We start from the raw sequence: 26,150 nt of genomic DNA on the forward strand, positions 1-26,150 counted from the left end.
TGGTGTCCCAGAGGCCCACATCTCCCTCCCCAGGACCATCCCACAGGCGCACCCCCTGCCAAGAGCACACAGCACAGAGCTGGGAAGGACCTGGTTTAAGAAACTACACCACAGCAGGACAAGCAGGTACAAACGGAGTGTCCAGGCCGGGCCCTGCAGCTCCCAGCACACACAGGTAGCTGCAGCCAGAAGCGGGGTCTGAGCATCATGGGTGCCCACCCCTTGGTCAGTGCCATATCGGAGTCCCCGGCTGCACTCATGGCCCCTTCTTGCTGCTGGGGGGCTTCTCAGTGTGATGCTCCTTGCTCTCGCCCTCGTCCCCCACCTGCTGTTGCAGCCACATGCTGGCATACACACCGCCCTTCTGCAGCAGTTCCTCGTGCCTGTGGGGGCAGAGGGGGCTGTGGGCTGCCCTGGAGGACCCCATGGACGGGCAGCACCAAGCCTCTGTACTCACCTCCCACGTTCAGCAATGCGCCCATCCTTGAGCACCAGGATCTGGTCTGCACCCACAATGGTGGAGAGTCTGCATGCAAAAAGGTGTTTGCACAGCGTGAGGAGTGTGCTGGGTGCAAGGAGAATCCCTGCAGATAGCAACCAGCTCTTGACACTGCCCCAAGGACACTGCATCAGAGGATGCTGCAGAATGGCTGTAGGGCTTGCCCCTCCCTTGCCAACCCTTGCAGGAGGGTTGTGGGAGCTGGACCAGCCCTATCCATCCCTACCTGTGTGCCACAACGATGCTGGTGCGCTGGGCGCAGACCTTGGCAAGGGAGGCCTGGATGTTCCTCTCAGTCTCTGTGTCCAGCGCAGAGGTGGCCTGCGAGAGAAGGACATGGGTAGGGGGCAGCTGTGGGAGGGGGATGCTGCTGGGGGGGGGGTTAATGCCATTACCTCGTCCAGAAGGATGATGCGGGGGCCCTTCAGGATGGTGCGGGCAATGGCCACACGCTGCTTCTCCCCCCCACTCAGCTTCAGCCCCCGCTCCCCTACCTGGGTGCTGTACCCTGCGGGCACAAGGACAGGCACACGCTGTGCCAGTCTCATCCAGGACAAGGATGGGAACCGGGGCTGCGCTGCATGGGGCTGCCCCTGCCCAGGGGCTCATTCTACCCTGAAGATGGCAAGGGCAATGGGGTTGCACAGGTGTCCCCAGGCGGGATGTCACCTCGTGGCCCCCAGTGGGCTGCCATGGAGCCAGGAAGGAGCTGCAGGGTCTCACCATCAGGGAAGGAAAGAATGCGGTCGTGGATGTCGGCAGCCCGCGCCGCCTCCTGCACCTCCTCGTCGGTGGCCTGCACCCGCCCATAGCGAATGTTGTTGGCGATGGTGTCGTTGAAGAGCACGGTGTCCTGGGGCACCACCCCGATGTGGGCACGCAGTGACGCCTGCTTCACCTGGGGAGGAGTCCAGGGGGGTGAGAGTCAGCCATCCCCCAGCCCTCCTGACCCTCCCAGCCCCACAGTGCCCATACCTGGGAGATGTCCTGCCTGTCGATGCGGATGCAGCCACCCCGCACGTCGTAGAAGCGGAAGAGCAGGCGGATAATGGTGCTCTTCCCCGAGCCTGAAGGCCCAACCTGCACCAGAGGTAAAAGGATTTGTTTGGAGACACCAGAGCGCCCCTGGCTGCTGGGCAAGGAGAAACTGCACTGGACGAAGATTGTCACAGCCCATCTTTGCCAGCCCCTCTGCCCTCATTCTATCCCACAGCTCTCACCAGGGCCAGCGTCTGCCCAGGCATCACAGAGAAGGAGATGTCCTGCAGGATTTCCTTCCTAGGGAGTGAGATGGAGATGGAGATGATGGAGATGGAGAAGGGTTTGGGGCCACTTCCCCTGCCCCACATCCTGGTATCAAGCCCTAAAGCCAGGCCCTTCCCTTCCTGCCATCCCATACCCATCGATGTAGCTGAAGTGCACATTCTCAAACTCGATGCGCCCAGCCTCCAGGTGCAATTCCCTGGCATTCACTGCATCCTTCACCTTATGGATGGAGATGTGGCCTCAGTGCCAGGGCAGAGGCATAGGGCTATGCCAGGCAGTGGGCTCAGGAGGGGGGTACCACCTCTTGCTCCTCGTGGAAGAGCTCAAACATGTTCTCCATGTCCACAAAGGAGTTCTGGATCATCCTGGAGGGGGACAAAGACCAGAGGGAAGGGTTTGGGGAGCACACCGTGCCCCACATGCACAGGGCACCCCACAGCCCCATGTTACCTGTAATAAGTGCCAAACCAGTTGAGCGGTGTGTAGAGCTGGATGATGTAGGTGCCAAAAAGGACAAAATCTCCCACCTAGAAGGGCCAGGGGAACATGTGCCCGTCACATGCAGCACCGAGGCTGTCCCCAGGCAGGGGCTGCCCAGCTGGCACGGCCTTACCTGCAGCTTCCCCTCAGTGACAAAGAAGGCACAGAGCAGGGACCCCGCCAGAAGCCCCAGCCCGATGACCAGGTTCTGGGTCTGGTTGAGGAGACCCAGCGAGGCACTGACCTTCCACTCTGAAAGCTGGGAGGGGAGAGGTCCTCTGTGACACCTCCATCCCCATCCACTCCATAGGTGCCTACCAGGCTCCTTCCCCCAGGATGGGTGCTGAGTCCCCATACCTGGTACTTGACAATGGCGTCATTGAAGCGGTTCACCTCGTAGCTCTCCGCGTTGTAGTACTTCACCTATGGGACACGGAGCCAGGTTCAGCATCCACCTTGCTCCCACAGCACCCAGCCCTCCCCCTCCATCATTACTGTCTCGAAGTTGAGCAGCGAGTCCACAGCGCGGGACTTGGCCTCGTTGTCCCGCGTGTTCATGTCCCGCCGGTACTTGGTCCTCCACTCGGTGATGAAGATGGTGAGAGCTGAGAAGGAGCAGTGTGTCAGTGGATGCCGGCAGCCCTGCAGGGCCCGGCACCCCAAGGACCCCACTCACTCAGGTAGAGGCTCATGCACACAAAGATGATGAGTCCAAACCACGCGCTGAACACGGAGGTGAAGTACACGATGCCGATGATGATGTCCGCGATGGTGGGGACGATGCTGAAGACGATGTAGCTGGAAGGAAGGACGGGGATGTGGCATTAGGTCAACCCACCGGGGTGAGCACGGTGACCCTCTGCAGACGTGCCCTGACCTGAGCAGGCTGTTGATGCTGCTGGTGCCCCGATCCACGCTGCGCAGCACCTCACCGGTGCGGCGGCCCAGGTGCCAGCGCAGGGACAGGCCGTGCAGGTGGGCGAAGAGCTGCACCTGTACCTGCCGGTTGGTGAACTGCTGCACCCACACCCACAGGAAGGTGCGCAGGTTGCTGATGAAGCCTGTGGAGCCTGCAGGGTGCCACAGGATGGTCAGCAGGGATCGGGTCCTCCCTTAATATTCCCAGCCGAGGGATGCTGCAGACATGCTCTATATGCCCTATGGTCCTTACCAGCACCTCCACCCTGCAGGAGCTTCAGACCCACATAGATGCAAACGGTCCAGGCCAGGGTGTGCCAGGGAGCACCCTCGGTCAGCTCATTCACTGAGGAGAGAATGGCATGGTTTGGGGCAGAGAGCACCACTGGGTGCTGTATAGGGACCAGCCCCTGTACCCAGCACTGCCCCAGCACCCTGCTGCAGCCAGGTCCTTGTGCCCTCCCACATCACTGGGGTCATTTCCTGACACATGGTGAAGCAGTGGCCTGTGGTCCTGCAGCATAGCATCCCTTGGCCAGCCCCAGGCCGCTCACCAATGTTCTTGTAGTAGATGGGGACAAAGACGTTGATGGCTCGCTCCAGCCCCATAAGCGCCATGCAGAACAGCACCAGCCCCTGCAGCAGGCGGTTGCCCTTCGGCCACATGTATGGCACCAGCAGGCGCAACTTCCTCCGGAAATCCTTCCAGGTAGAACTGGTCCTGCCTGCATCCTGCAGCAGTGGCTGGGGGAGCGCAGGGCAAGCAGTCACCCCCGGGAACCCACCTCCTGGAGAAACTCATCCCAGCCCCCGGGCACACCCCTCCCCAGACAGCCCCGGGACTCACCTGGCTGTTCTCCACGTCCCGCTCCTCCTCGTTGATCAGCAGCATGTAGGGTTTGTGGGGCAGCCCAGGTGCCTTTATGCCCAGGATGAAGAGTGTGAAGGTGCAGACATAGCGCAGGAGCCAGAGGCTGAACTGCACCTGGACAGGGAGAGGGGGTCAGCACCACCACCCATTCTAGCACAGCTCAGCTGTGATGGGCACGTGGTGCAACCTGCACGTGCTGGGCACCAGCAGCCACATGCCAGGAGGAGGTCAGCACCAAAATTCACCACCCCCGCAGCTCACTAACCTTCTGGTTGGTGTCCTGCAGCGCCCACCACCACAGTGGGCTCCTCCAGCACACCAGCGTCAGGTTCTCAGCTGCAAAGGCCAGCGCCCAGAAGAGGAGGAGGACAGTGCCGTGGCCCCGCGTGCGGTCATGCGCCAGCACCCGTGTGTGCTCCAGCTGCAGGAGGGCAACGGCGCAGCCCCAGGCAGCAGCCCAGAGGCAGGCATACAGCACCATGTACCCATAGAGCCTCCCTGGGCCCCCCAGCTGCCAGAGAAGCCCACCGAGGGGCAGAAGGGCCAGCAGGAGGGACAGCAGGACCTGGGTGCGGTAAAGACGTGAGCGAGGGATGTACTTGGGCTCCATGGCACGGCCAAAGCGGACGTAGCAGGCGTACTGCACGGCGCCCAGCAGCAGGCAGACACTCAGCAACACGGCTGGCACCAGCGTGAAGAAGAAACAGGGCTGGAAGCCCTGCTGCACCCAGGCCTGTGCCATGGAGCTGTTGGCCTCACAGTATCCCGCCAGCAATGCCATCTTGGCTGGTCTGTAGCTGTGGAGAGAAGAGGATGGGGTCTCAGGGGGCTTCAAGGAGGGATGTGGGGCAGGATGGCACGGCTAGGCAGGGGGCAGTGGTGGGGATGAACACTGCAGGACGTGGCCGTGTGGGACACACTCAGACCCCTGTGTGCAGTACGGCATGAGCAGCAGCTGTGGTCAGCTCTGTGATCTGGGATTGCTCTTGGGGATGTGGGGGAGCGCGGAGGATGCAGCGGGCCACCCCGTGTACTTGAACGTGGGGGTCAGTGAGTGCTCAGTGCTGCCACCGCTGCAGGGATACAGAGACACCGTTCTGGGCAAGGGGATGCTCCCGGGGGTGTGAGGGAGGGCGACGGGGAACGTAGGGGTGACACGTGGGGAGTGGCAGAACACTGCGTGGGGAAAAACAAGGGGCAATACAGAGGGCAATGCAGGGCAACGCGTGGGGAAAAAGCAGAATAAAGCATGGAGCAACGCACGAGGAAATACACCGGGTAACGCCGGCAATTCACGGGGAAACGCAAGGCTCAGCGCAGGGCAGCGCACAGACACGCCGGGCCGGCACCGGCGCCGCGGAGCGACGCGCGGAGGCCGCTCCCTGAGCACATCGCGGCTCCGACCGCGCCGGCGTTCGCGTTCCCGTTCCCGTGACCGCCGCCCCTCCGCTCCCCGAGCCCCGAGCCCGCTCACCTGCCCCGCACCGCTCCGCGCGCCGCTCCCCGGGCCGCCCGCAGGCCCTGGCACCGCCCCGTGGCGCTCCCCGCCCCGCTCCCCGCCCCGCGGCCCGGCCCTCCGTCCGCCTGCGGCGCGGCTCCCCGCGGATCCCATCCCATCCCGCCCCGCCCCGCCCCGCATCTCCCGGCCCAGAAGTGCCCCCAGGTGGGGCGATGCCGAAGGGGAGCGGACCCAGCGCAGCTTATCACGGCGAGCAGCCTGGCGGCTGCGGCACGGCGATAGCCCGGCCGCCCCGTAGAGGTCGGGCAGGACGGAGCGCCGTCGGTATTTATAGCTCTCTTTGGCCCCCGGCCCGACGGGCGCTCAGCTGCTCCTACTTCAGCCGCGCGGATCCGAGTAACTTCGAGGCTGCCTCGCCGCTGCGGCACAGTGGCTCTGCCTCGCCCCGGGTGGCATCGGGAGCACCCGGCGACAGAATCGAGCCATAAACGCGGCCGGCTTGGCGCCTCGCCGCCTCCCACACTCATGTCGCAGGCACCGGTGGGCCTGGCACCCTCGCTGCCCCCCGTGCTGCGGTGACACTCAGACGGCGGGCGGGTGACACATCCCATCTTTATTGGATGGCAAGACAGCTGTACAGTGAGGGCACAGGGCTGCGGCACGACCCTCCCTGGGCACCCCGTGCCCACACGCCCAGGAAGGAGATGAAGAATTGCGGCTCGCCATGCACAGGGGACACCGACGACACAAGCACAACATGCGGCGAGGACTCCTGCCCGGCCCTTCCCTCTCACTAGCCCAGCAAAAGGGCTCTCCTTTCCTCCAAAGTGTAGCCTCTAAGCACTGCCCACGGACAGGGAACTTGCACTCTATGCCTGGAGGGAGCCCAGGTGGCACAAGGTTGGGTCCATGGGGCTGCCCCTATTTGCTCCCCAGCTTGGGGAAGGACATCAACATCGCTCGGAGTTCCCATGGAGGCAGGGAAACAAAGGCTGCTAGAAGGGCTGCAGTTACAACCAGCTGGGCGGCCCACGGGTGTGAGGTGCAGAGCCAGCCCTGCTTGCCACCTCCTCACTCCTGTCTCTGCTGCTGCAGTGCAGTGTAGCAGCAGCTGGCTCAGCGAGCCTAGCCCAGGCTCAAAGGGCATGGGGCAATAGCCTGGCAGGGAGAAAAAGGTCACCTGCACTCTAGGAAGGGGAGGGCAGGACACAGAAAAAGCAAGGAGTCCCTCCTCCAGGCAACGTGAGCGAGGGGGGTGGAACAAAGCTGGGCAAGGGTAGCTGAGATGCAGGTCCTCTCAAGCTGCCACTGGAAGAGAGGTGAGGGAAAACAGCACAATCCTAGGAAGGGCTGGCCAAGGCCATGCTGTAAAGCCAGGATCCTGATTCCCTCTTCCATCATGCCAGGGTTGGATTGGTGTTTGCCTCTCACTTCTGGGTTCAAGATACCCCTTCTTTCCCTCCCAGCCCCCCTTCCTTCCCCCCATGACATGAGGCAGCTGCTCAGCTTATGGTCTCCACAGCAATTCTTGCAAAAAGATTGCTTCAGGAAGGAAGGAAAGGAGCCAGGAGCCCTTGGGTGAGATGTAACACACTGAAGCCATTGTTAGGGCAGGAGGAAAGGGCTGATATGAAAGAACAGGCCTGATGCATCACAGACTGGGCATAGGAAAAAGGCCTTTATGATGCCTGGGGGAAGGGAATCAGTGCGCAGAGCACAAGACCTTCACTGTGGGCTCCAAGCGGGCTGCGTGCACTCCCAGGGAACATCAGGCTGCACCAGCTCTTTGGCACTGCAAGAGGGCCTGGGAGGAGCTCATAACCCCTGAGCACCGTGCAGGGCAGGAAGTGCTGCTCTAGCCCAAGCCAGAGGGCTAGCATGGAGGCTACCAGGGGGGAGGGACAGAGACCCAGGACTGCCACTCCATGGACTCTTTCTCACATGCCTGGGACAGGGCAGGTGTCACGGGAGCTGGGGAGGAGCTGCAGCAGAGCTTCCCGACTCTATGCACATAGTAGTGGCTGAGGACCATCCTGCTGCAGGGTGCTGGGGTAGCACACGCATGTGCACAGAGAGAGCTGGCTGACTGCCCCACTGCTGTCCCGTTCCAGACTGAGGTGTGCAACACTGGTCCTCTCTGTGAGGTGGAATGCGGCACACGGCACTTCCCCAGGGCTGCACGGTGTGGTTCCAGCACTGCTACAGGCTGAGCAAGGCAGCTCCGACAGCTCCCGCTGCTGTCAGCCATCCCCGGAGGACACCAGCTCCCTGCTTTCATGTTGGAGGCAGGTCCCAGCTCTGGGCGGACATCTGGAGCTCGTGTCTTGTCACATCCCTTCCAACAGCAGCTGTCGCTGCCACCTCCGAGCCCATCCACAGCTCCCCGCTGCCAGTCCCGTCAGCTGTCACCAGCTCTGCAGCGATCCTCTGACACGGACGACACAGATGTGAACACAGACACATGTATGTACTCACACACGCATTCACCCCACAACAGTCAGAGTGGCGTTGGCTTGACACACGGCTGGACAGCTGCTGGCCAGGCAGTTTTGTCTCATCAGCAATTGATGGCAACAAAATGGAGCCCATGACCACCCTATCCCCTTGGGATAGGAGAGGAATCAGGCTGACATCACATCCTGCTGCCCAGGCGGCTCCCATTCTGCAACCCCCACGAGATCCCCAGTCTGCAAGGCTATACCTGCAAGACAGAGAGGGAACGTGGTACCTAAGGGGTGCTGGCAGCTGGCCCGCAGCCTGGCATCCAGAGCACGCGTTGCCCCTGTCAGCCACAGCCTCCTCCCCTACCTTGTGGATCTGCGGTGGAAGCTCATCCTCTGAGCTCTCCTCTGGCACAGGCTCTGGGTGTCTTGCTGACTGCCCATCCTCAGCCCAGCCTCCCAGTGGGAGGCGGGAGAAGTGTGATGGGGCTCTGTGCACTGTGCCCGGGTCTGCAGGAGAGGCGAGGAGGATTAGCTATCTGGGGGGGCTGTCAGTCCTCAGAAATAAGCACATTGTGCTGTTATTATGGGACATGGATTACAGCACTGTGACCAGAAGGCTCAGACCTCTGCCCTGGCTCCCATACCTGTGATGCCACCATACCGTCGCTGGAAGCCCGTCTGCAGCGTGGCTGTCTCCTCAGCAGGCTGCCGTGACGAGAAGGGGTAGCTGGCAGAGCGAGGGAGGGGGACAGGGGCACCTCGCTGAGCATCCAGCTCTTCATGGGTGCTCTCACCACTCTCATCACTCTCTCGTCGGTGCCAGGTGTGCCGCTCGGGCTCCAGCTGGGCATGCTGCTTGTGCAACTGCAGAGCCAAGACACAGGAAGGTCAGCTACAGATGCCCCAATGCACCCCCAGAGCACCCTCTCCCCAGCAAGGCAATTCCAGTCAATCCAATCCACCAAAGCAGGGCACCGCAGTCCTGTCTGCCCTGGCCCATATCCCCTCTGGTTAGTTCAACTCACCTCATGCATGTAGAGTGCGTGGAGACTCATCTCAGTGGAGGCATACTCTGACAGGATCATGCTCTGCAGCTGACCCTCCCAGGCGCTGCTCCCTGAGCTCACGGTCCTCGCATCAGCACTGCCATAGGAAACAAGAGTGATGTTTATGTGGCCACAAATACCACCAAGCCTCTTTCTGCTCTAGGGTCAGGCAGTGAAGGCTGCCGCATGCCCTTACCCAGAGGCTGTCATGGCACTGGAACCACGAGGCTGGGTTCCCTCTCCATCTCTTCCTGCTGTCTGAAAGCCACCAGAGGGCTGCTGGGCAGACTGGAGTGGGGAGAAGGAACGCAGGGCAGAAGCCACTTCAGAGAGATGACGAGAGGCCTGTCCATCACGGCCCACATGGAATCCCAGCACTGAGGAGCCCGCTATCACATTGGCAATCAAGCTGTGAGGCTGCAGAGATGGAAGGGAGAGAGAATCACTGTCCTGCATAGACTTGGAGGCCTAATCCTCACCGAGACTGAGGGAAACTGAGGGACTCAGCTCTCTTTAGTCCCTTTCCCACCTCAGAGGGCACAGAAAACCCTTGCTGCCCTTCCCTAAAAAGACAGAATTAGTCCCAGTGAGTGCTGATCCATCAAATTTGCACCCCGGGACACAGCCCAGGTAAGGGCAAAGTCTGTCCTGAAGGCCTGATTATCACACTTTGCCAGCACCCAGCAAACACTCCAGAACCATCCCACATTCCCCCCCATCCTGCGCACCTCTGACTCTGACTGCAGGGACTGGATGGAGCTGAAGAGGGCATTTTCAGGGAGCACAGCCTGCTGGGCCAGTGCCATGCTGCTGTCCCGGTGCACGCGTTCCTTCAGGAAGCCGATGAAGGCCGTGCTCTCACGGGGTGGCTGCCACTTGGGGTTGGTGATGGCAAAGTGCATGAGGGACAGCTCCGTCTTGCCATCCTCAGCCTGCTGGTAAATGGAGGCCTCCGTCTTCCCTGCTGACATCCACTGTAAAGCACAGAGAAAGACTGAAGACCAGGATCTGCTTTACACCCGTGCCAAGGCTAGGAATCCTGCACACCAGATAGACCGGACAAAGTACACAACAACCTGCATGATGGACCATATCTCCAAGCAATTGGCACGCACTATACCAAAAGCCCCATAACTAGTTCAGCCTTTGTAGCCTACCTTCCTTCTCCATCCCTAAATACGCATTGCTGGAAGGGAACTAGAGAGGTGAAGGCCAGTCACAGAGCTGAAAGCTTTGTTTTGTACTGTCCAACCTAAAGCAATAGCAACAAGCAGCTATAGCCAACAAATGGCTGTTTTTGTAAATTGCCTGTCACAGTGAGTCCATCTCTTACTAGTTCATGGCCTAGTTCACTAGAAATTCTTCCCTGACAAGTAACATAAATTTCCAGGCACAGGAAACAGACTAATTTTCTTTCTCTCCAGAGCAGACTTTGTAAAAGGGAATATATATCCCATCCCCCCTTGGTTGCCTCTCTCCTGGTCTAAAGCCCAGCTTTTAAATCAGTTATCATCAGTCAGATTTCCTAGATTTCCAAATATCCCAATTCTTCTCTCCTGGGAGAGTCCTGGTATGAAAACAGGCCCCATGGGACCTACCGCTGGGTGGCCATGCTGGCGCACGTCCATCTGGGCAAAGGAGCAGGTGTCACCCACCCCCACCACCTCCACGGTGAAGTTGCGGAAAAAGTCAACGATGTCCAAGGATTTGGGACGCAGGCAGATGATGAGGATCAGGGGGGTAATGATGGGACTCAGAAGCTCCTCCAGGATGAAGACCTGAGGACAAAGACGATAAGCTCAGCACAAAAGTGAGGATGTCAAGAAACTTGCCAGCCCCAAAGCCAACCCATAGCTCTAGGCCACCTTCTGTGGCAGGGTGCTTCTGAGAAAACCACCTTGTTCCTGTACCAGACCAGGGATGGGAGAGGGTTTCCATCCCAGCCCCTTGCAAGCCAAGCTCACCGCTTTGTACTGGAAGAGCTGTGCAAACTCATCCCTCGTCTCATAGCGGTGGGCATTGCCCTGCCAGTGGTCAGGCATGTAGTGGATGTGTGCCAGGATGACTCGCAGCAGCTGCTCAGGGCAAAACACCAGGTGCTGGTCAGGGATGAAAGACCTGCAGGGCAAGACAGGGAAACGTCATAGTATTCCTGGAAGATTTCATGCAGGGTTGGTGGGAGACTGACACATATTACAGCTTCACCTGTGGCCTTCACTCCAACCCAAACCCTCCTGCCAGCCCAGCCCAGGGGTGTTGTTGTATGGCTCCAACAACTTCCCTTATATCAACACTGAAGCCATCACCATAGCCACTGTGTTCAAGTTCACCACCAGCCCCCTCTCCTGCCTGCCCTGCCCTGACTTGCCCCAGCCATGCCCTTCACTCACACAGATTCATTTCCACTTTTAACCTAAGAATGCACTCAAATGAAGGGTATCAATCTCACTGCTCCTCAGCCATACTGCCAGCAGCATCCAGCCCTGTCCAGCATGGATCTCCTCACCTGCACACTGTGATGCCCACCCCGAGAAGGGTGACTGTGGTCAGGACGTGTTCAACCGCCAGCACATCTTCATCATAGATGGTGAGAGCAATGAGCACTGCCAGGATGGAGCCAGCAAAGAAGGCCACGTTTTTGGCCACAATAGTGAGGAGAGGGGAGATGAAGCAGTTCATATACTTGGAAGCTGGCTTGTAACCTTTGCTGAGACGTGACTGCAGTTCATGGTCTAGCTCGTTGAAGTGACGGAGGTAACAGCGGCCATACAGAGACCAGCAGCGGGCACCCAGGCTGCCCGGTTCCCGCTTGAGGATCTCCGTGTAGCTGAAGAAGGCGTAGAGGATCTGCCAGATGAGGATGAGAGGGCAGAGGAGGAAGTTGGCGATGCCAATCCAAAGGATGCGAGTGCTGAGCTTCTCAGCCAGCTCCAAGCGGTTCCCAGCCCGCTTATATTCAGCCTTCAGACTCCACTCATTCTCGAAGAGTGAGCCAGGCCCCCAGAAGAAGATGAGCTCAAAGTTATACTTGAGCCCACGCGTGTAGAAGACGGTGTCTCCCAGCAAGGGCAGGCGGAAGCGGATGGGCAGCAGTGACTTGTTCACCATGGCCACCATGTAGTTCTTGAAGCGGAGGATGCGGTGGTAGATGTCCAGCTCTGTCAGTTCCTTCTTGTGGATACAGATCTGGTGCTCTTTCTGGATCTGCACAATGCGGGCCTGTACCTCCTGCCAGGTGTAGTAGGGCAGGTTGGACTGGAAGGGAAAGCAATGAGGTTAGGGGCAGGCTCCAAGGATGGAGGCTGGGCTGAGCTTGTTCCAACAGCAGAACCCAGCACACACCTCAGGGTGTGTACGAGCCACGAGCAACACCACGGCACCAGGCACCTCTTCCTGCACTGCTTCAGCCTGAGTCATCCCAGCAAGCCCCAAATCATGTGCCAGTGCCCTTTGCCCCTCAAATAGCATAGGTGGCTGTTTCCCACCCACTCACCCACTCACATACCAGTTGCACTAGAGGCACAAATACAGGTGCTGTCTCGCATGGGTCCTCCCTCCCAGAGCTCACAGTCCTGCTGTTTGGATCAGCAGGGAGGCAGGAGTAGGGGATGGGAACATAATCAAAGTCCCAGAGGCAGCCTATGGAAAAGCTGGGGATAAAGCAAACCCTTTGGCTCATCCCATCTTTCTCAAGATACAGCCTCTACTCAAAATACACACAAACACCCTTTGGTGCTGTCCATCAGAGCAAGGTCTCTGGACTAGGATGCATGCACAAGCCTCAGAGTCCAGTTTTGCCACACTCATCACCAACGTGATCTTCAACAACTAAGCAGCTCTACCCCTCATTTTTCCAGTCTGTAAACAAGGAAGTTGATACTGTCTGCTTCCCAGGGAAGTCCAAGAATACCTTCACTTATGCCTTCTCTGTTGAAAAGCATCACAGAAAAGGGCACCACAGAAGACTAAACATATGGAGCGGCAGATGGCAGATGCATGTGCCAGCACAGAGAGAGGCAGGCTGGGCAAAGTGGGTAACAAGCAGCAAGTTGGCTGCTGGAGAAGAAGCTGGAAAGAAAACCATGCAGTCACATAGCCTGGGAGAAGCTGAAGCAGAGGACTGAGCATTCAGTGCAAGTCTCTCAGAGAAGCTGGCTCCAGAGAGGAGTGAAGATGAGCTACTTCTCACTGCACAACAAACGCCTCCCACCTCCTGTACCACATGTAGTCCTTGTCCCATCTACTTACCATGGGGATTCGGAGGGCATTGATGTAGAAGGAGTGAATCTCCCAATAGCAGCAAATGTTGTAGATAAATTTGACAAGTCTGTGAATCCAGAAAACCCCAGCTATCACCAGGATGCAGATGAGGAAGCTGTTTGCCTGGATTCTGCAAAAAAGAAGGTGGCAGTAGCAGTGGGAGATGAGTCCTGGGCAAGAGCTACCAGCACCTGAGAAAGCACGGGCAGTGCCTTGGCTGCCCCTACCTTGCACTGCAGACATTTGGAGGCAGGAAAGCATCTGGTAGAGTCACTTTAATGGGCTCACTGGGATGCTGGCTGTGATTTACCGCTTTGTTGGCAAAAAGGATATCATAATCAACGCAGCTAATAAGAAAAGTGGTAAATGCCACCACAAAGATGAACTGCCTGTGAAGAAAGAGAGAAATAATGAGGGAAGCCTTCTGCCTCCTTCAAATGTGAAGCAGGTGGGAGCACAGGGTCACACATTCCCACAGCCAGGCAGCGGGAAAGCTCAAGGGCACCAGTTCCACAGAAAAAAACGAAGGTCTGGAGTACAGAAAACTCTAATCAAGAGTTGACAAGAGGATTGTAACAGGAAACCTCCAGCCCACTCAACTGCAGGAGCTTGGTAGCCTCCCATAGCTGTTCCCCAGGCGCTGCTGCAGCCCCAACACAGGGGCACTGTGCACTTACATGAGCTCAAAGATCTCTCCGATGAGCATGCAGGTGAAGCCATTCTTCTGATGCAAATTATAGACGTGAAGGCTACAGTTAAGGAGAACAGCCGGGACACTCCTTCCCTCTGACACAGGACAGCGAGGCTGCCGTCCCACTGACACCCTCAGGCCCCCAGCCAAACCTCTCCACCACCTACACAGCTCCCCCCGGCCCCGCATAGGCTGTGAAAGGATATCCGAGAGAAGAAGAGGTCTAGGTTCTCTATGTGGTGCCAGGGAGCTGCAGGGAGGAGAGGCAGCGTGAGAACCAGGCATAACCCGAGCACGGGGCCCTCCCGGCTCCACACAGCCCGCCGCCCGCAGCCCCCAGCCCGCTCCGCCGCTGCCTGAGGGCCGCACTCCAGCCTGCCGCCCTCTCCCGGCCCGCCGCCGCCCAGGCCCCGGGCTCACACTTAGCGCCCTCCGGGACGTGCACAAGGAGATCGCCGCCGCCGGGCGGGGACTCGGTGGAGGAGCTCTCCAGCCGCTGGTACTGCGTCTCCAGGTGGGCCATGGCCGGGCCCCGCCGCCGCCGGCCCCAGCCCAGGGCCCGGCCCCGCCCCACCGCGCGACTGGCGGCCGCACCGCCCAATGGCGATAGCGGGGCGGGTCCGCGCCGGGCCGATCGGAGGGCGGGAGGGCGGGCGGCAGGATGAGCCTCGCGGCGACCCGTAGGAGGAGCGCCGGAAGCGGCCTTGGCTGCGAGTGCCCCGCTGCGACCTGCGCTTCCGGTGCTGCCTGGGGGCCCCGGGGGATCTGCCAAGGGGCTGCGGCCCGGGCTGGAGGGGGGGGGGGGTGAGCTGGGCCGATGCCGGCCCCCGAGAGCAGATCGGTTTTCCAGGCTGCCCTGGACCCCGTTCTCCTGCACGGGCTGTCCCTCGTCAGCGGGTTCGCTGCGATTCCCTCTGCTGCCGAGCCAGCGCCTTCAGGGCACGGTGCGTTGTTCTTTGCATTGCGGGGGGGCTGCGTGCCGGGCTGGGATCGGGGAGTACTGAGCAGCAGAGCTGCTCTGCAGCGTCTGAGTGGGCACCCCTCGGCCTACGGCCATCAACACAGGATCCCCGAGGCTCCGTCTCCTGCCTTGTGCGGTCAGGCTGCGTGGGGCTGAGAGGAGACCCAGGGGGTCCCGCTCTTTGTGGTGCTGCACAGTCCTGTCTTCTTCTTTCAGAGAAACCTGCAGCCACCCACGGAGGGGAGAAGGCTGGCTCAGTCCCCGAGGTGCCGGAGCGGATGTGCTGCTTAACCTGCGGCCAAGAGTTCCACAGCCGGGAGGAGCAGGTGAGCAGGTTGTTGTGGCTTGCTGGGTGCTGCTGGGGAGTTCAGCCCCACACCAGGCTGCTCAGTGACAGCGGCTGCTGGCAGCTTTGCTAGGGCCTTGGAGTCCTGCATGTCTGATCCAGGCAGATCAGACAGGACTGTGCCATTTGAGGGTAGCCCAGCCTGTTTGGTAATGCTTTGTTGGCACCAGGAGGTGCTGTTTGTGCATGATTGTGGTAAAGTCATTTAGACTCTGTACAGTATCACTTGGTATATCTTTTACTTGAGGCAACACTACAAGAAAAAGAGGATAGTGCAGATGTTCTTACATTTCTTTAAATGCTGGTAGTCCTGAGAGTCACATGGTGTGATGGGTCTCCAGTCAGGGTGCAGCAGGCTGCACGGATCCAGTCCTTGCAAAGGTTTTCCCATTGTAGTTCTTCAAGTTGTTACAGTTTTTTCTTTAAAGAGAGCAACTCTATCCATTTATCTTATTGTAAAATTGTAAGGATGTTCATATGAGAACTTCTTGATGCAGATCTGGACAAAGGCAAGGCCATGCAGGAGATGTAATTGCTGCTACTGAGTGAAAGCTGTCTGTGGGCTGCTCTGTTCCAGTGACTTGGCTGAGTTTATCCTGCAGCCATGAGATTTGTGTGGCACAACAAAGGCCTGAAGGCCAAGCTGCACATGCAGCCCAGCACAGTGCAGGCCCAGGTCTGTTTAGGTTAATGGTTAACTGGCTCTCCCTGATGTACTGTGATTTCCTTCTCAGGATCACTGCAGCACCAGAATTGGTATGGCTGCTGGAGTCTGTCACCGTGGAGTCTTTGATAGGCGTGGCTTCTGTGGAGCACCAGGATCCTACTGGCTTACTTTTCTTCCCTTCACAGACTGAGCACTACCGACTTGACTGGCACCGCTTTAACCTGAAGCAGCGACTCCAAGGCCGCCGGGTACTGATGGTGGAAGAATTTGAGGAGAAGAGCAGAGCAGGTGAGGAATGGGGCTGCCTCAGCAGGGCCCAGAGACTTCTAGTGACTTTGCTATTCTGCCTGGGAGTGAAGCCTCCAGGTGCCTGCAATGTTCACAGTCTTTCTCATCTGTCTGATACATCAGGGCTGTGGGCTGATCCCTGGAGCCCCCTGCAAAGTTTCGGGTAGGTTGTTTGTTGATCTTTGTCTTGCTTCATTGCCCCATTTTCTCTTCCCTGCAGGTGATATTTCCAGCATCTCAGGGTCTGATTCAGAGAGCTCTGATGCAAGCAGTGAGTCAGAATCGCCTTCTCCTGCCAGCAACAGCCCTTCCACCCCCCAGCATCCCCGCTCACACAAGGTGCTGTTCCGCAATGCAAGGGGACAGTTCATTTCTGCCTATCGCTGCATACTGAGCACTGGGAAGGCAAGTCACAGTCCACTTTGTTGGAAATGGGGCCCCAGAGAAGAGGGGTGGCACCGGGGTGCAGACATCTGTCTGAAAGTCCCTGGGGCCCCTTGAGGGGAATGAAGAAGCTGTAGCTGAGATGCCCCCAGCAGTGTGACTAAGACTGTACATATGCCAGCAGGGGGAGTGGCCTTTGTCTTCTGGACAGCAAGGAGTAGTGGGATGATCCCATAGATGCTAACAGGAGCGTTTGTGTCTCAGGGTGGCTGCAAGGAGTCCATAGAGCTGATAGCCTCACTGCAGAGCCTCAGTGCAAGCACATGCTGGGTTATACTGATGATGGGCGGTGGGCACTTTGCAGGAGCTGTGTTCCGTGGGTGAGTACAAGGGCACAAGGCTGAGGTTGTCTCTGTGGGTAGGGACAAGCATGGCCAGCTGTTGGATGGGCCCTTCCCTTCTCTGTAGCTCCCAGGTGCAGGAACACAAGACCTTCCACCGCTACACTGTACGAGCCCGGCGGGGCACAGCCCAGAGCCTACGGGATGCCCAGACTCCAGGATCAGCACCCAGATCAGCAGGAGCCTCCCTGCGGCGTTACAATGAAGCTGCACTGCTCAAGGTGAGAATGGACCATAGGCTTGGGTTTTCAGTAGGGAAATGTGGTCACAACCAGCTCTGTGTGATGATGCCATGCCACTGTTGGAGTGTGAGCTCCAGAACAGGGTCAGGACCCAATTGAGGCTGCCGTGTCTTGAATCTGCCTGTTCCAGGGCTGCTGGTGCCCACACTGTGTGTTCAGGAGTCCATGGAGCCTTCTGTTCTTCCCCAGGATATTCAGGACCTGTTGGCAGCTTGGGCACAGCACCTGAAGGAAGCTCAGCGCATCTTTCTCCGAGCCCCTCGTCACAATCGGGCGCTGCTCTTTGATAGCAGAAACCCCCACCTCAGCCGGGAAGACCCCCGTGTCTGCCACATCCCCCTCAGCACACGCAGGGCCACCCTGAGGGAGGTGCTGCGAGTCCATGCTGTGCTGTCCAGCCTGCAGGTCTTTGGTGAGTTGGCCTGGCCCTGGTGCCCCAACACCTGTGGTCAGTGCAGATGAGGTGGCATGGTCCCTCATGTAACCCTGGAGTGCTGGGCACATCTAGCGGTTCTCCTGCTCTCCATCCCTTGGCAATGGCACCCTTGATGTCTAGGGAAGGACACCCCACTGGAGGACATCACTGGATCCCCACGGAAAGTCTGGCAGAAGAAGCAGCGGGCAGCTGAGACAGATTCCTTGCAGATAGATACAGGTGGTAAAATCAAACATGGAGGGTGACATGGTTCAAAGCAATGTGGGGAGGTGGTCAAGTGTTACCTGGGGCTAAGACTTACAGCCCTGTAACAGGGCAGGGTGCTGCAGCGAGGACTCTGCGGAGAGTGGCTTCCTGTGGGGCAGAAGGGAAAGGTGTGCTTACCTGAAAGCCCCAAATAATTCATGCTGTGCATCAGGTCTCAGCCCCTGTCCTTTCACCCTCATCAGCTCCGGAGGAGGAGGAGGAAGAGAGTCCAGCAGGAGAACTGGAAACTGTGGAAGTGACAGTGGGGACCTTGGACCTCCGGGAGTTTGAAGTGATGCCCAAGCGAAACCGCAAAAGGCGGAAGAAAAAGAATAAAAAGATAGAGAATGGTGAGGGAGAAGGTACTGGGGAAGGGACTGCCATGCCTGAGGTGCTGGCTAGGCTTCCTCACCACTCGCTCCCACTGCAGGGCTCTGTGCTGAAGAGACAGGATGCTGTGGGACCCAGGGTGAGCAGCCCAGCCTGGAGCTGGTTACAGAGCTGCAGTGGAAGTCTGGGGCTGAGCCCGTTTCCTGGGAGACTGCAGGTGAGCAGAGTTAGGAGCCTGGCCAGGTGAGCACCTGCCCTTTGTGCTGGGTACTTTGCAGTGGAGTGAAGAGCAGGTTGTTGTGCGGGTACTTAGAGCAGTTAAGTACCAGGGTGGCTGTAATGTAGCCACATGCCTTCAGGCACCCAGTATGTGCAGAACAGTAACTGAACCATAGTGTTTCCACCTGGATAGATGAGATTAGAGAGCAGCAGAGATCTCTGCTGTGACAGCAGATGCTGCAGGCCAGCAACTGGCCTGCTCATGGGAGAGGGGAAGGTATCCAGGGACACCAGTTCCATTACCCTAGATCCCGTTCTGTAAGGCAGACAGTACCTGGCTAAGCCAGGCTGGTGCATGAGGTTGGGATAGGTTTCATCTCAATAGATGCTGTCAACAACACTATAGTACACTGTCACAGATGCTGAAGGTGCTGGTACCCATATAATGCTATAATTGGATGGAAAGTACTGCAATAATAGTGGGGTGGCAAAGTCTTTGGCTGCAGCAAATGAGAATAAGCCCAAATGCAGTAGCCATGGATGCAGAAATGAAGGAAAAGAGCTGCTTACCTTTGGAAGACCTCGGGTATGTAGAGATCTCCAGCAAGAGATACCTTCACCTTCACTGCCAACCCTTAAATGAGGTCTGGGAAGGGATGGATCCTGGCTCCACCCCTTCCAGTCACTCAATGCATTGCATGAAGCTGAGCTTCCCTGGGTTGGCCCTGCCTTCCCACCAAGTGCTCCATCATTGGTTCAAGGCCATGACTTAGCATTTCTGCTACATACCCACATCCAACTAGCAGGACAATGCTTTAACAGCAATATGTTGGTTTCCCAGTCAGCCAGATGGCCCTGTAGCATCAGACTTCCCCTCTTGTTCTTCTCTCACAGGAGACCCTCAGACCCGGCTCCGTGATGCCCTGTTCACAGCCTGCAAGACAGGGGATGTGGGGACACTGCGGCACCTCCTGTGTGATCCAGAGAGCAGGGGCCCACTGGGGGACAGCAAGGATGGGGATGATGAACAAACTCTGGATCTGGCCCACTCCCTGCTCAACCAGCCTGTGGATGAGCATGGCCTCACCCTGCTTCATGTGGCTGCACGTGCAGGGAGGGCTGAGGCTGTGTGTCTGCTACTGGAAGCAGGCGCTGACCCTGCACTCAGGTATAGTCACAGGGCATCCAGCAGTTGACAGCCACTGCTATGGGAGTCCAGCAGCTCTCTGTTGCAGTTATGTGAGGCTGATACCAGTCTTGTCCTGGGGCAGCTGGGGTTGGTCAGGACCGCTGGGTTTATTTCTAGGTAATTCAGAGGTTTGGGGTGAGATTACCCTTTGAAATGCAAGGATAGGGTTTGGGGGACTGTGGTGTGGGAGTACGCAACCTTCCCCTCCTTGGCTCCAATACCCTGTCTGATATACATCCATTGGACACATCTTCAAAGAGTCACTGGGCTCACAGCCCAGTGAGAAGCAGTGATACCATTAGGTTGAGCTGCTCTTTTCACCTTGCAGAGACAGGCAGGAGAGGACCCCTTACTGCATCTCTGCTGACAAACCAACACGCAATGCCTTCCGCAAATTCATGGTAGACCACCCAGACAAGTACGACTACAGCCGTGCCAAGGTGGGTGCCTGCCCTCTGCCCTTGCCTTCTGGGGACCCTGAGCAAAGTGGCCCTCAGCCACACCCCAGCATCCTGCTCTCACCTTCTCATGCCTTTGCCCCTTACTCTGAGGGAGATGCTGACTGCCCCCTGCCCCTACTACCCCAGGTACCTGGCCCCCTAACTCTAGAGATGGAAGCCAAAAAGCTGGAGAAAAAGCGGGCACAGAAAGCCCAGCGGAAGCAGCGGGAGCAGGCACAGCGGGAGGAACGGCAGCGCTTGGAGCAGGAGGAAGAGGAGAAGCAGCAGTTTGCAGCCCTGTCTGATAGAGAGAAGGTAAGGCTTCACCAGCCTGGCTGGGCCAGTGTTGATGCAGTGGGCTCCGGCTCAGCAAGCCTTGGGGGCTGATCTAACTCTCTGCTCCCTAGAGGGCCCTAGCTGCTGAGCGGAGACTGGCTGAACAGATGAAAAATGGCAGCACAGCTCTTTCCAACATCAGGTAACAGTCCACATAACACGGTTGTTGTGAGGTGATAGAGGGAGGGAGAATGCTGCCAATGCTGGCCATAAGTGTTTCCTTCAACCAGAGACCGTCCCTCACTATTAGCATAATACAGCACTCATCATTGCAGATAAATTCCTTGCATCAGCACAGCTGTTCCCTTCCCTTCTTGTTCGTCCTCATTTCCTATCTAAAGCTATTCCTGTCTTTTCTACTCCCAGCAGTTTATCCATCCCCTTGAAACATTTTGTTGAGACAGCTTTGTCCACTTGCAGCCAGATCTGCGGCAAACCAAGCCTCCAGCCTCTTCTGTGACTTTCTGACCCCAACTGCAGTCCCTTCCCCATGCCACCCCACAAGCTTGTGGGCAGCCAGATCTACACATGGTAGTCTGGGAGATGCTAAACAACCACAGATGGGGCCAAAGTCCCATGCTCAGCCTGCTTTGAGGTACCTTATGGTACTCCCATGCTGCATCAGCTCCAGGGGGTGTGCCCTGGTGAGGCTGCTAGGTTAGCCCTGTGCTAGTGTGAGCACCTGCTCCCTCATGTCACAGCCACTACTCGGCCACTATGGGTACCTGTTCTCTCTTCTCCAACGCTCTTGAAAGTATCCCCTTCACTCAAGGCCACTTCTGCTCTTTCCCTGCAGCCGTTGCTGGTACTGTGGAGAGTCCCTGCTGGGCCGGATCCCATTCCATTACCTTGATTTCTCCTTCTGCTCCACGGCCTGCCTGCAAACCCACCGCCGGGCCCAGGCCAGCCACACATAAGGCTGGGGGTTACCATCATCAGCCAGGGACCCACGTGGTGGAGACATGGCTGAGCACTAGCTATGCAGCTATGGAGAGTCTGTAGAACAGTGCTGGTAATAGGGACTGAGCTGGTCATATCACTCTCTGCAGCAGTTTTCACAAAACTGGGCAGCTGCAGCATAAGTGTGACTCAAAGTAGTAACAAGCGAGGTCTGCACATGTTAGTGCAAAAGACCAAGTCTGCTCTGTAGTCTGGTTCCAGCTAGGAAGTCCTGCTGCCTGCTTTTCTGATGGGTATCTTATAGGCTGCTGCTTGGGGTGGTAGTACAGATTCTGATCTGAACAAACCCTGCAGCCTTGAGCCCCCATGCCTGGAAGTACCTTCTCACCTGTATCTTGCCCTTTCCTCTCCTGGAAGCCACTGAGTCTCAGCCATATCATGTTAACAACTACCTCTTCTGCCTGCATTGTCAATAAAGAGGTGCCTTCAACCCCCTTCAGGTGTATAAGCATGAATCTATTCAGGATGAGTTCAAGTATTAATGGAAAACAAGCTGATTCTGGGCTCCTTTCCTAGTACAGACCCTGCCTGGCTCCAAAGCAGCCAACTTTGGCCGTCTCTGCTGGGCTGTACCTTTTTCCTAAGCACCAACCAGACCTACAGTTCTTCACCAGCCCCCTGCAATCCCTGCAGGCACAGTGAGAAGCAGTGACAGTGCCTGGCAGACCTGTGTTTATTCTTTGTCCATGGGGCTATGGTTGAAGGTCCTGTTGAAAAGGGGTTGGTCAAGGAAGAGCAGGAAGGGGTTGGGGGGTGCCCCCTCTAGCTCCAGCACCGTGATGTTGTTGGGGCAGCCAACACGCAGTATCGAGCCAGGCACAAAGAGGGTTTGCTGGGGTCCTTGATGGGGCCAGTACCGGCCCAGGTTGAAGCCATTTATCCACAGCTGGCCCTGGGAAATGGAGATGAGACTGAGCCATGCTCTCCATCCTCATCCTGTCTCCTAACTCTGTGCAGGCTTACCTTGCTCCAACCTGGGAATTTCACAAAGGTGTCCCAGGCAATGCCGGGGGTCTCAAAGGTCCCTGTGTAGAAGGCTGGCCCTGCTCTGCCCCTGCAGCTTGATTTAGGCAAGGCAGCATGGGGCCAGCCCTGCTGGATGGCAGCATCTATGGCCAAGGGGTAGATGAGCCACTTTCTGAGTGGTCTGGAGTCCAAAGAGAGGTTCCCCAGCAAGCCCTGAAATGGAGCAAAAGGAAAAATGGGGAAGCAGGGTCTGCTCTAGGCAGAAAGATGCAGCATACAGCCCAAGCACACATCTCCCCCTTAACAGTGGATGTGGGATGGGATCCCCTCAGACAGGCTGCGTAGCCTTGGCTGCCACAGCAGCAGGAAAGGGGGATGCCAATCTCACTGCTTTATCCCAAAGGGTTTGCCACCTGCCCAGGGCTAAACCAGTGGGTGTGTGGGTAAGAAGGGGGGATTAACCAGGTAGCAGGGTTTGAGGTGTTGTCACCATGGCTGAGGGCAAGAGGGGGTGTTTGGCCACACGTGCCCACGCCATTTGCATGGAGCAGCCCTGAGGCCCTCTCTCCTCACCTTGAAGTCACTGAAGTTCGCCCCAAAGCTGATCCTGCCCATGTTCTCCAGAAGCACATCCAATGTGTCCCCTGCCTTGCCTTTCACACGCAGCTCTGTCTGACCGTCCCGCTCCAGCGTTCCCTGGTATTCCTGCAGCCATAGGGTCACTGCTGCCCTACTGCATCCCAGTCCCACGCTCTGGTCTCACCACAAGCACTGCTAGCAGCCTGCTAGTTTAGCATCCCACTGCCTTCTCCACACCAGAGGGGACACAAATGGGCCAGCAGAGTGCCCTCAGGACTTCAATGAGGCTCTCAGTCAGTGTGCTGCCCCAATCCCCATCTCTCCCAAGCACATCTCTCCCAAGAAGCACCCTTGCTCTCTCACCTTCTGCAGCATCACATAGCCACGATCACAGATGCTATGGGGAGGAGCGCTCAGTGTGGCTGGGGCCAGGATGTCACGGGGCAGCTGTGTGCGGTACAGCATGAAGCCGTGGGCCTGTCAGGCAGCACAGAAAGGGAAGTAAGGCTAGTGATGAGCCCCATTCTTCTACTCTAGAATGTCTCCTCCCGTAACCTTCCTGCTCCAGGGCACCCACCTGCTTTACTGTCTCAAAGATGAGTGGGAACTGGCTCTGGATGGGCCCAGAGGGGGACAGTACATCCAAGACGTCCAGGAGATCAGCATACTGCAAAGACAGGGATGGGAGCTGGGCAGCCAGGCAAGGCCAGGCAGGACAGCTAACAGACCTCGAGGTGGACATTCACCTTGTGTAGAGTCACCCAACCGTAGGCATACTTGGGGGTGGGGGGTGGCATCGGGCCCACTGGCAGGGGCTGGAACTGAACAGCAGACTGTCAGGTGCCCCACAGGGTTAAGGCTTCCCCTAGAATGAGTGCAGAGGTGATGCTGCCTAGCCCCTCTCTGCTCCCTCTTCTCAGGGCAAGCAGCAGAACCCAGCACTGCCCCTCCTCCTGTCAGGCTCAGCACCTTGCTGATGACTGTGCGGATGGCAAACAGCTTCTCCGTGGGGTCTCCAGCCTCTGAGAGTGGTGCATCATAGTCGTAACTGGTGGTCACTGGTTTGTACTGGCCCTTGAAGTCAGCTCCTGGCCAAGTGAAGTGATGGGAGCTGCAGGGAGAGCCTAGCACCTGGATACCAGCTCTACACTGAAGGCAATGCAATTGTAGGGAACATGACCCAGGGCTATTCAGGGATTAAAGGAGTCCTCTGGAGTACAAGCTGGGGTGCAGCATCCAACCTCCCCCCTGGGACAGAGAAGCAGCCTGGAAAAGGCTCCCTGATGCCAAGAGTCCTGTATGTCCTCCTCCAGTCTCCACTCACCACTCCAGTAGGCAAAGTTGGTGCCCCCATGGAACATGTACCTGTGTAGCAACCCAGAGAGCATTCAGCACCCACATGGACCTGGACCACCCTGCTGCCCCCCACTCATCTCTAAAACCAATAGAGGAGGGGTCTGGTGGCCAGGTCGTGCCCTAAGTTGGCTACTTGCATGTTGACATTGGCTCCCAGCTGCAGCATATCAGCGAGTCCTTGAGCCACCAGTGTGGCACTGGTGCTGGCATGTGGGCCCCCCCAGTAGTCCAACCAGCCCGTGTAGTATTCAGAGTTCACCTGGGGGAAGTCAGGGGCTGTCACCTGCCTGGAGCTGGGTGACACACCCCACACCACCCTCTCACATGATGCCTCACCAGTGGTCCCCTCGGCTCAATGTGGCGCTGGGCACCAAATGCTTCTGTCACATTGGAGTCTACAAGGGGAAAAGAAGTGAGGCCGGAGCAGAAGGGGGGCAGGACCTCTGCCTCCATCTCATCTGCTCCTCCCTCTTAGTGGCACCTGGCCCAAAGTCGACAGTGGCATAGAGCCCTTGCAGGGTGCCACAGCGCAGCTCCTCCACCTGCGCACCATCAGTGGTGAAGAGCAGCACTTCAGGGCCCAGCAGTGCCCGGAAGGTGCCCAGCAGATGCTGCAGGTAGCTGGGGTCACAGGCATAGTAGCTCCCATATTCATTCTCCACCTGCAAATCAGGCACCAGGTGGAATATAGCCAGGTCCTGACAGGCACCCGATGACGGGTCCCACAGCACTCACCTGCACACTGATGATGTTCCCCCCATGCTGGTAGAGCCGTGGCTTAACCTTGGGCAGGAGGACATGGAGCCAGGCATCCACAGCTGCCAGGTAGGCTGGGGGCAGGGGCAACTCAGCCCCAACCCGCAGCCACTGGCCCTGAGATGAGGGGGACTGGGGGTGCAGAGGAGGAACTACAGGCTCCCAGAAGAGGGAGAAGCAAAAGGAAAAAGCTATGCTTGGGGCCGGGCTGAGCAGCACGTGTGGACTGGCAACAGCCTGAAGGGACACCATGGCCGTAGCCACATGCTGAGCTCACCAGGGTCAGTGGAGCGCAGGACGATGTCTGCTTTCCACAGCAGCCAGGCAGGCAGCCCGCCCTGCAGGAACGTGGAGAGCATCATCAGCGAGCGCGGGGCCAGCCGGGCCACCTGGCAGCCCCGGTGCGGGGCCGGGGCTCACCATCTCCCACTCGGCACAGATGTAGGGCCCCGGGCGCAGGATCACCAGCAGCCCCAGCTCCGCCGCCAGGTCCAGGAAGGCTTCCACGTCCCGATCCCCGGTGAAGTCGTACACTCCCGGCTGCGGCTCGTGGTAGTTCCAGGGGACGTAGCTGGGGGGAGAAGGGGGATGGCAACCAAAGGCAGTCGAGGCTGCGGGACGTCTGAGCTCCGCACACAGCGCCGGGCTCACTTACACCTGCACGGCGTTCAGCCCGGCCATGTAGAGCCGCAGCAGGCGGTCTCGCCAGGCGGGCCGCGGGACGCGGGCGTAGTGCACGCTGCCCGACACGTAGCGGAACGGGGCCCCGTCCTTGCGGAAGCAGTCCCGCTCGAAATCGATCTGGAAGGAGCGCGCCGGGAGAGCGGCCTGCGGGACGGGGGCAGAGCTGAGGGCGGCAGACCCTCCCCGGCCCCAGCGCGGGCCCACGGGGGGCGAGGAGGACGGGACGGGACCCCGGCCCGCCGCCCTCCCGCACCCACCTCCGTACGCAGCAGCGCGGCCGCCAACAGCAGCCCGAGGGCCGGCAGCCCCATGACCGCGGCTCAGGGGCCGAGGGGACAGCGCAGAACGAGCGAAGAAACCCGCATCCCGCCGGAAGCTCCGCGGCCTCATAATGAGGGCACGGTCCGAACGGCACCGCCCCGCGGCGCCG

The 26,150-nt window shown here is 58.3% G+C and overlaps 4 protein-coding genes across 9 annotated transcripts; 1 reads left to right on the plus strand and 3 right to left on the minus strand.

Annotated features, from left to right (window-relative positions):
- Window positions 1-2: 2 nt before the first annotated feature.
- ABCB6 (ATP binding cassette subfamily B member 6 (LAN blood group)) lies at window positions 3-5,591 on the minus strand. The gene is made up of 20 exons (XM_031599612.2): window positions 5,509-5,591; window positions 4,300-4,831; window positions 4,011-4,148; window positions 3,718-3,907; window positions 3,417-3,509; window positions 3,123-3,315; window positions 2,922-3,043; window positions 2,741-2,850; window positions 2,603-2,668; window positions 2,379-2,504; window positions 2,216-2,292; window positions 2,067-2,130; window positions 1,899-1,984; window positions 1,720-1,777; window positions 1,475-1,579; window positions 1,223-1,397; window positions 895-1,007; window positions 726-820; window positions 458-526; window positions 3-383 (listed from the first exon to the last, which is right to left on the minus strand). The coding sequence occupies exons 2-20, from the start codon at window positions 4,813-4,815 to the stop codon at window positions 257-259; spliced, it is 2,523 nt and encodes an 840-aa protein (XP_031455472.2). The 5' UTR covers window positions 4,816-4,831; window positions 5,509-5,591; the 3' UTR covers window positions 3-256.
- Window positions 5,592-6,091: 500 nt separating this feature from the next.
- Window positions 6,092-14,508, minus strand: ATG9A (autophagy related 9A). Its single transcript, XM_031599599.2, has 14 exons — window positions 14,355-14,508; window positions 14,141-14,184; window positions 13,921-13,985; window positions 13,471-13,632; window positions 13,232-13,373; window positions 11,490-12,238; window positions 10,948-11,101; window positions 10,582-10,761; window positions 9,712-9,957; window positions 9,180-9,400; window positions 8,963-9,080; window positions 8,582-8,801; window positions 8,302-8,444; window positions 6,092-8,194 (listed from the first exon to the last, which is right to left on the minus strand). Exons 1-14 carry the CDS (start codon window positions 14,455-14,457, stop codon window positions 8,189-8,191), a joined length of 2,553 nt encoding a protein of 850 aa, XP_031455459.2. The 5' UTR covers window positions 14,458-14,508; the 3' UTR covers window positions 6,092-8,188.
- Window positions 14,509-14,688: 180 nt separating this feature from the next.
- On the plus strand, window positions 14,689-21,806 carry ANKZF1 (ankyrin repeat and zinc finger peptidyl tRNA hydrolase 1). Of its 2 annotated transcripts, none has more exons than XM_031599601.2 (15): window positions 14,689-14,878; window positions 15,112-15,221; window positions 16,094-16,196; window positions 16,417-16,601; window positions 16,845-16,960; window positions 17,049-17,202; window positions 17,413-17,635; window positions 17,780-17,878; window positions 18,109-18,255; window positions 18,336-18,452; window positions 19,349-19,622; window positions 19,972-20,083; window positions 20,231-20,398; window positions 20,491-20,561; window positions 21,216-21,806. In XM_031599601.2, exons 1-15 carry the CDS (start codon window positions 14,752-14,754, stop codon window positions 21,334-21,336), a joined length of 2,127 nt encoding a protein of 708 aa, XP_031455461.1. In that variant the 5' UTR covers window positions 14,689-14,751; the 3' UTR covers window positions 21,337-21,806. The 2 variants fall into 2 exon arrangements, with proteins under 2 accessions (XP_031455461.1, XP_031455464.1); XM_031599604.2 differs by lacking the exon at window positions 14,689-14,878 and adding an exon at window positions 15,976-15,997.
- Window positions 21,807-22,038: 232 nt separating this feature from the next.
- Window positions 22,039-26,144, minus strand: GLB1L (galactosidase beta 1 like). Of its 5 annotated transcripts, none has more exons than XM_090143815.1 (17): window positions 25,978-26,141; window positions 25,692-25,864; window positions 25,457-25,607; window positions 25,314-25,374; window positions 25,016-25,110; window positions 24,762-24,942; window positions 24,617-24,675; window positions 24,418-24,539; window positions 24,249-24,289; window positions 23,894-24,012; window positions 23,671-23,745; window positions 23,502-23,591; window positions 23,288-23,401; window positions 22,919-23,050; window positions 22,474-22,558; window positions 22,343-22,415; window positions 22,039-22,271 (listed from the first exon to the last, which is right to left on the minus strand). In XM_090143815.1, the coding sequence occupies exons 1-16, from the start codon at window positions 26,029-26,031 to the stop codon at window positions 22,363-22,365; spliced, it is 1,605 nt and encodes a 534-aa protein (XP_089999941.1). In that variant the 5' UTR covers window positions 26,032-26,141; the 3' UTR covers window positions 22,039-22,271; window positions 22,343-22,362. The 5 variants fall into 5 exon arrangements, with proteins under 5 accessions (XP_089999941.1, XP_031455466.2, XP_089999940.1 ...); XM_090143816.1 differs by having other exon boundaries at window positions 22,154-22,290; XM_031599606.2 differs by having other exon boundaries at window positions 22,343-22,558; window positions 23,502-23,537; window positions 25,978-26,144.
- Window positions 26,145-26,150: the final 6 nt, after the last annotated feature.

The sequence above is a fragment of the Phasianus colchicus genome, chromosome 7 (assembly GCF_987193195.1).
Source record: "Phasianus colchicus chromosome 7, bPhaCol1.hap1.1, whole genome shotgun sequence".
In the NCBI taxonomy this organism is placed as follows: Eukaryota; Metazoa; Chordata; class Aves; order Galliformes; family Phasianidae; genus Phasianus; species Phasianus colchicus.

What these genes read in the sequence shown, in the direction of transcription:
- ABCB6 (XM_031599612.2), bottom strand. Translation starts at nt 4,815, where the DNA reads ATGGCATTGCTGGCGGGATACTGTGAGGCCAACAGCTCCATGGCACAG. An exon ending in CACTTCAGCTACATCGATGG is followed by an intron (nt 1,778 to 1,898) that starts GTATGGGATGGC and finishes CTCACTCCCTAG; the next exon opens with GAAGGAAATCCTGCAGGACA. An exon ending in ACAGGCAGGACATCTCCCAG is followed by an intron (nt 1,398 to 1,474) that starts GTATGGGCACTG and finishes ACTCCTCCCCAG; the next exon opens with GTGAAGCAGGCGTCACTGCG.
- ATG9A (XM_031599599.2), bottom strand. Translation starts at nt 14,457, where the DNA reads ATGGCCCACCTGGAGACGCAGTACCAGCGGCTGGAGAGCTCCTCCACC. An exon ending in TAGACCTCTTCTTCTCTCGG is followed by an intron (nt 13,986 to 14,140) that starts ATATCCTTTCAC and finishes TGTAGCCTTCAC; the next exon opens with GTCTATAATTTGCATCAGAA. An exon ending in AGCTCTTCCAGTACAAAGCG is followed by an intron (nt 10,762 to 10,947) that starts GTGAGCTTGGCT and finishes CTTTGTCCTCAG; the next exon opens with GTCTTCATCCTGGAGGAGCT.
- ANKZF1 (XM_031599601.2), top strand. Translation starts at nt 14,752, where the DNA reads ATGCCGGCCCCCGAGAGCAGATCGGTTTTCCAGGCTGCCCTGGACCCC. An exon ending in GCATACTGAGCACTGGGAAG is followed by an intron (nt 16,602 to 16,844) that starts GCAAGTCACAGT and finishes TTTGTGTCTCAG; the next exon opens with GGTGGCTGCAAGGAGTCCAT. An exon ending in ATGAAGCTGCACTGCTCAAG is followed by an intron (nt 17,203 to 17,412) that starts GTGAGAATGGAC and finishes GTTCTTCCCCAG; the next exon opens with GATATTCAGGACCTGTTGGC.
- GLB1L (XM_031599605.2), bottom strand. Translation starts at nt 26,031, where the DNA reads ATGGGGCTGCCGGCCCTCGGGCTGCTGTTGGCGGCCGCGCTGCTGCGT. An exon ending in CCTGCGCTCCACTGACCCTG is followed by an intron (nt 25,111 to 25,313) that starts GTGAGCTCAGCA and finishes CCCTGCCCCCAG; the next exon opens with CCTACCTGGCAGCTGTGGAT. An exon ending in CACTGTCGACTTTGGGCCAG is followed by an intron (nt 24,676 to 24,761) that starts GTGCCACTAAGA and finishes TTCCCCTTGTAG; the next exon opens with ACTCCAATGTGACAGAAGCA.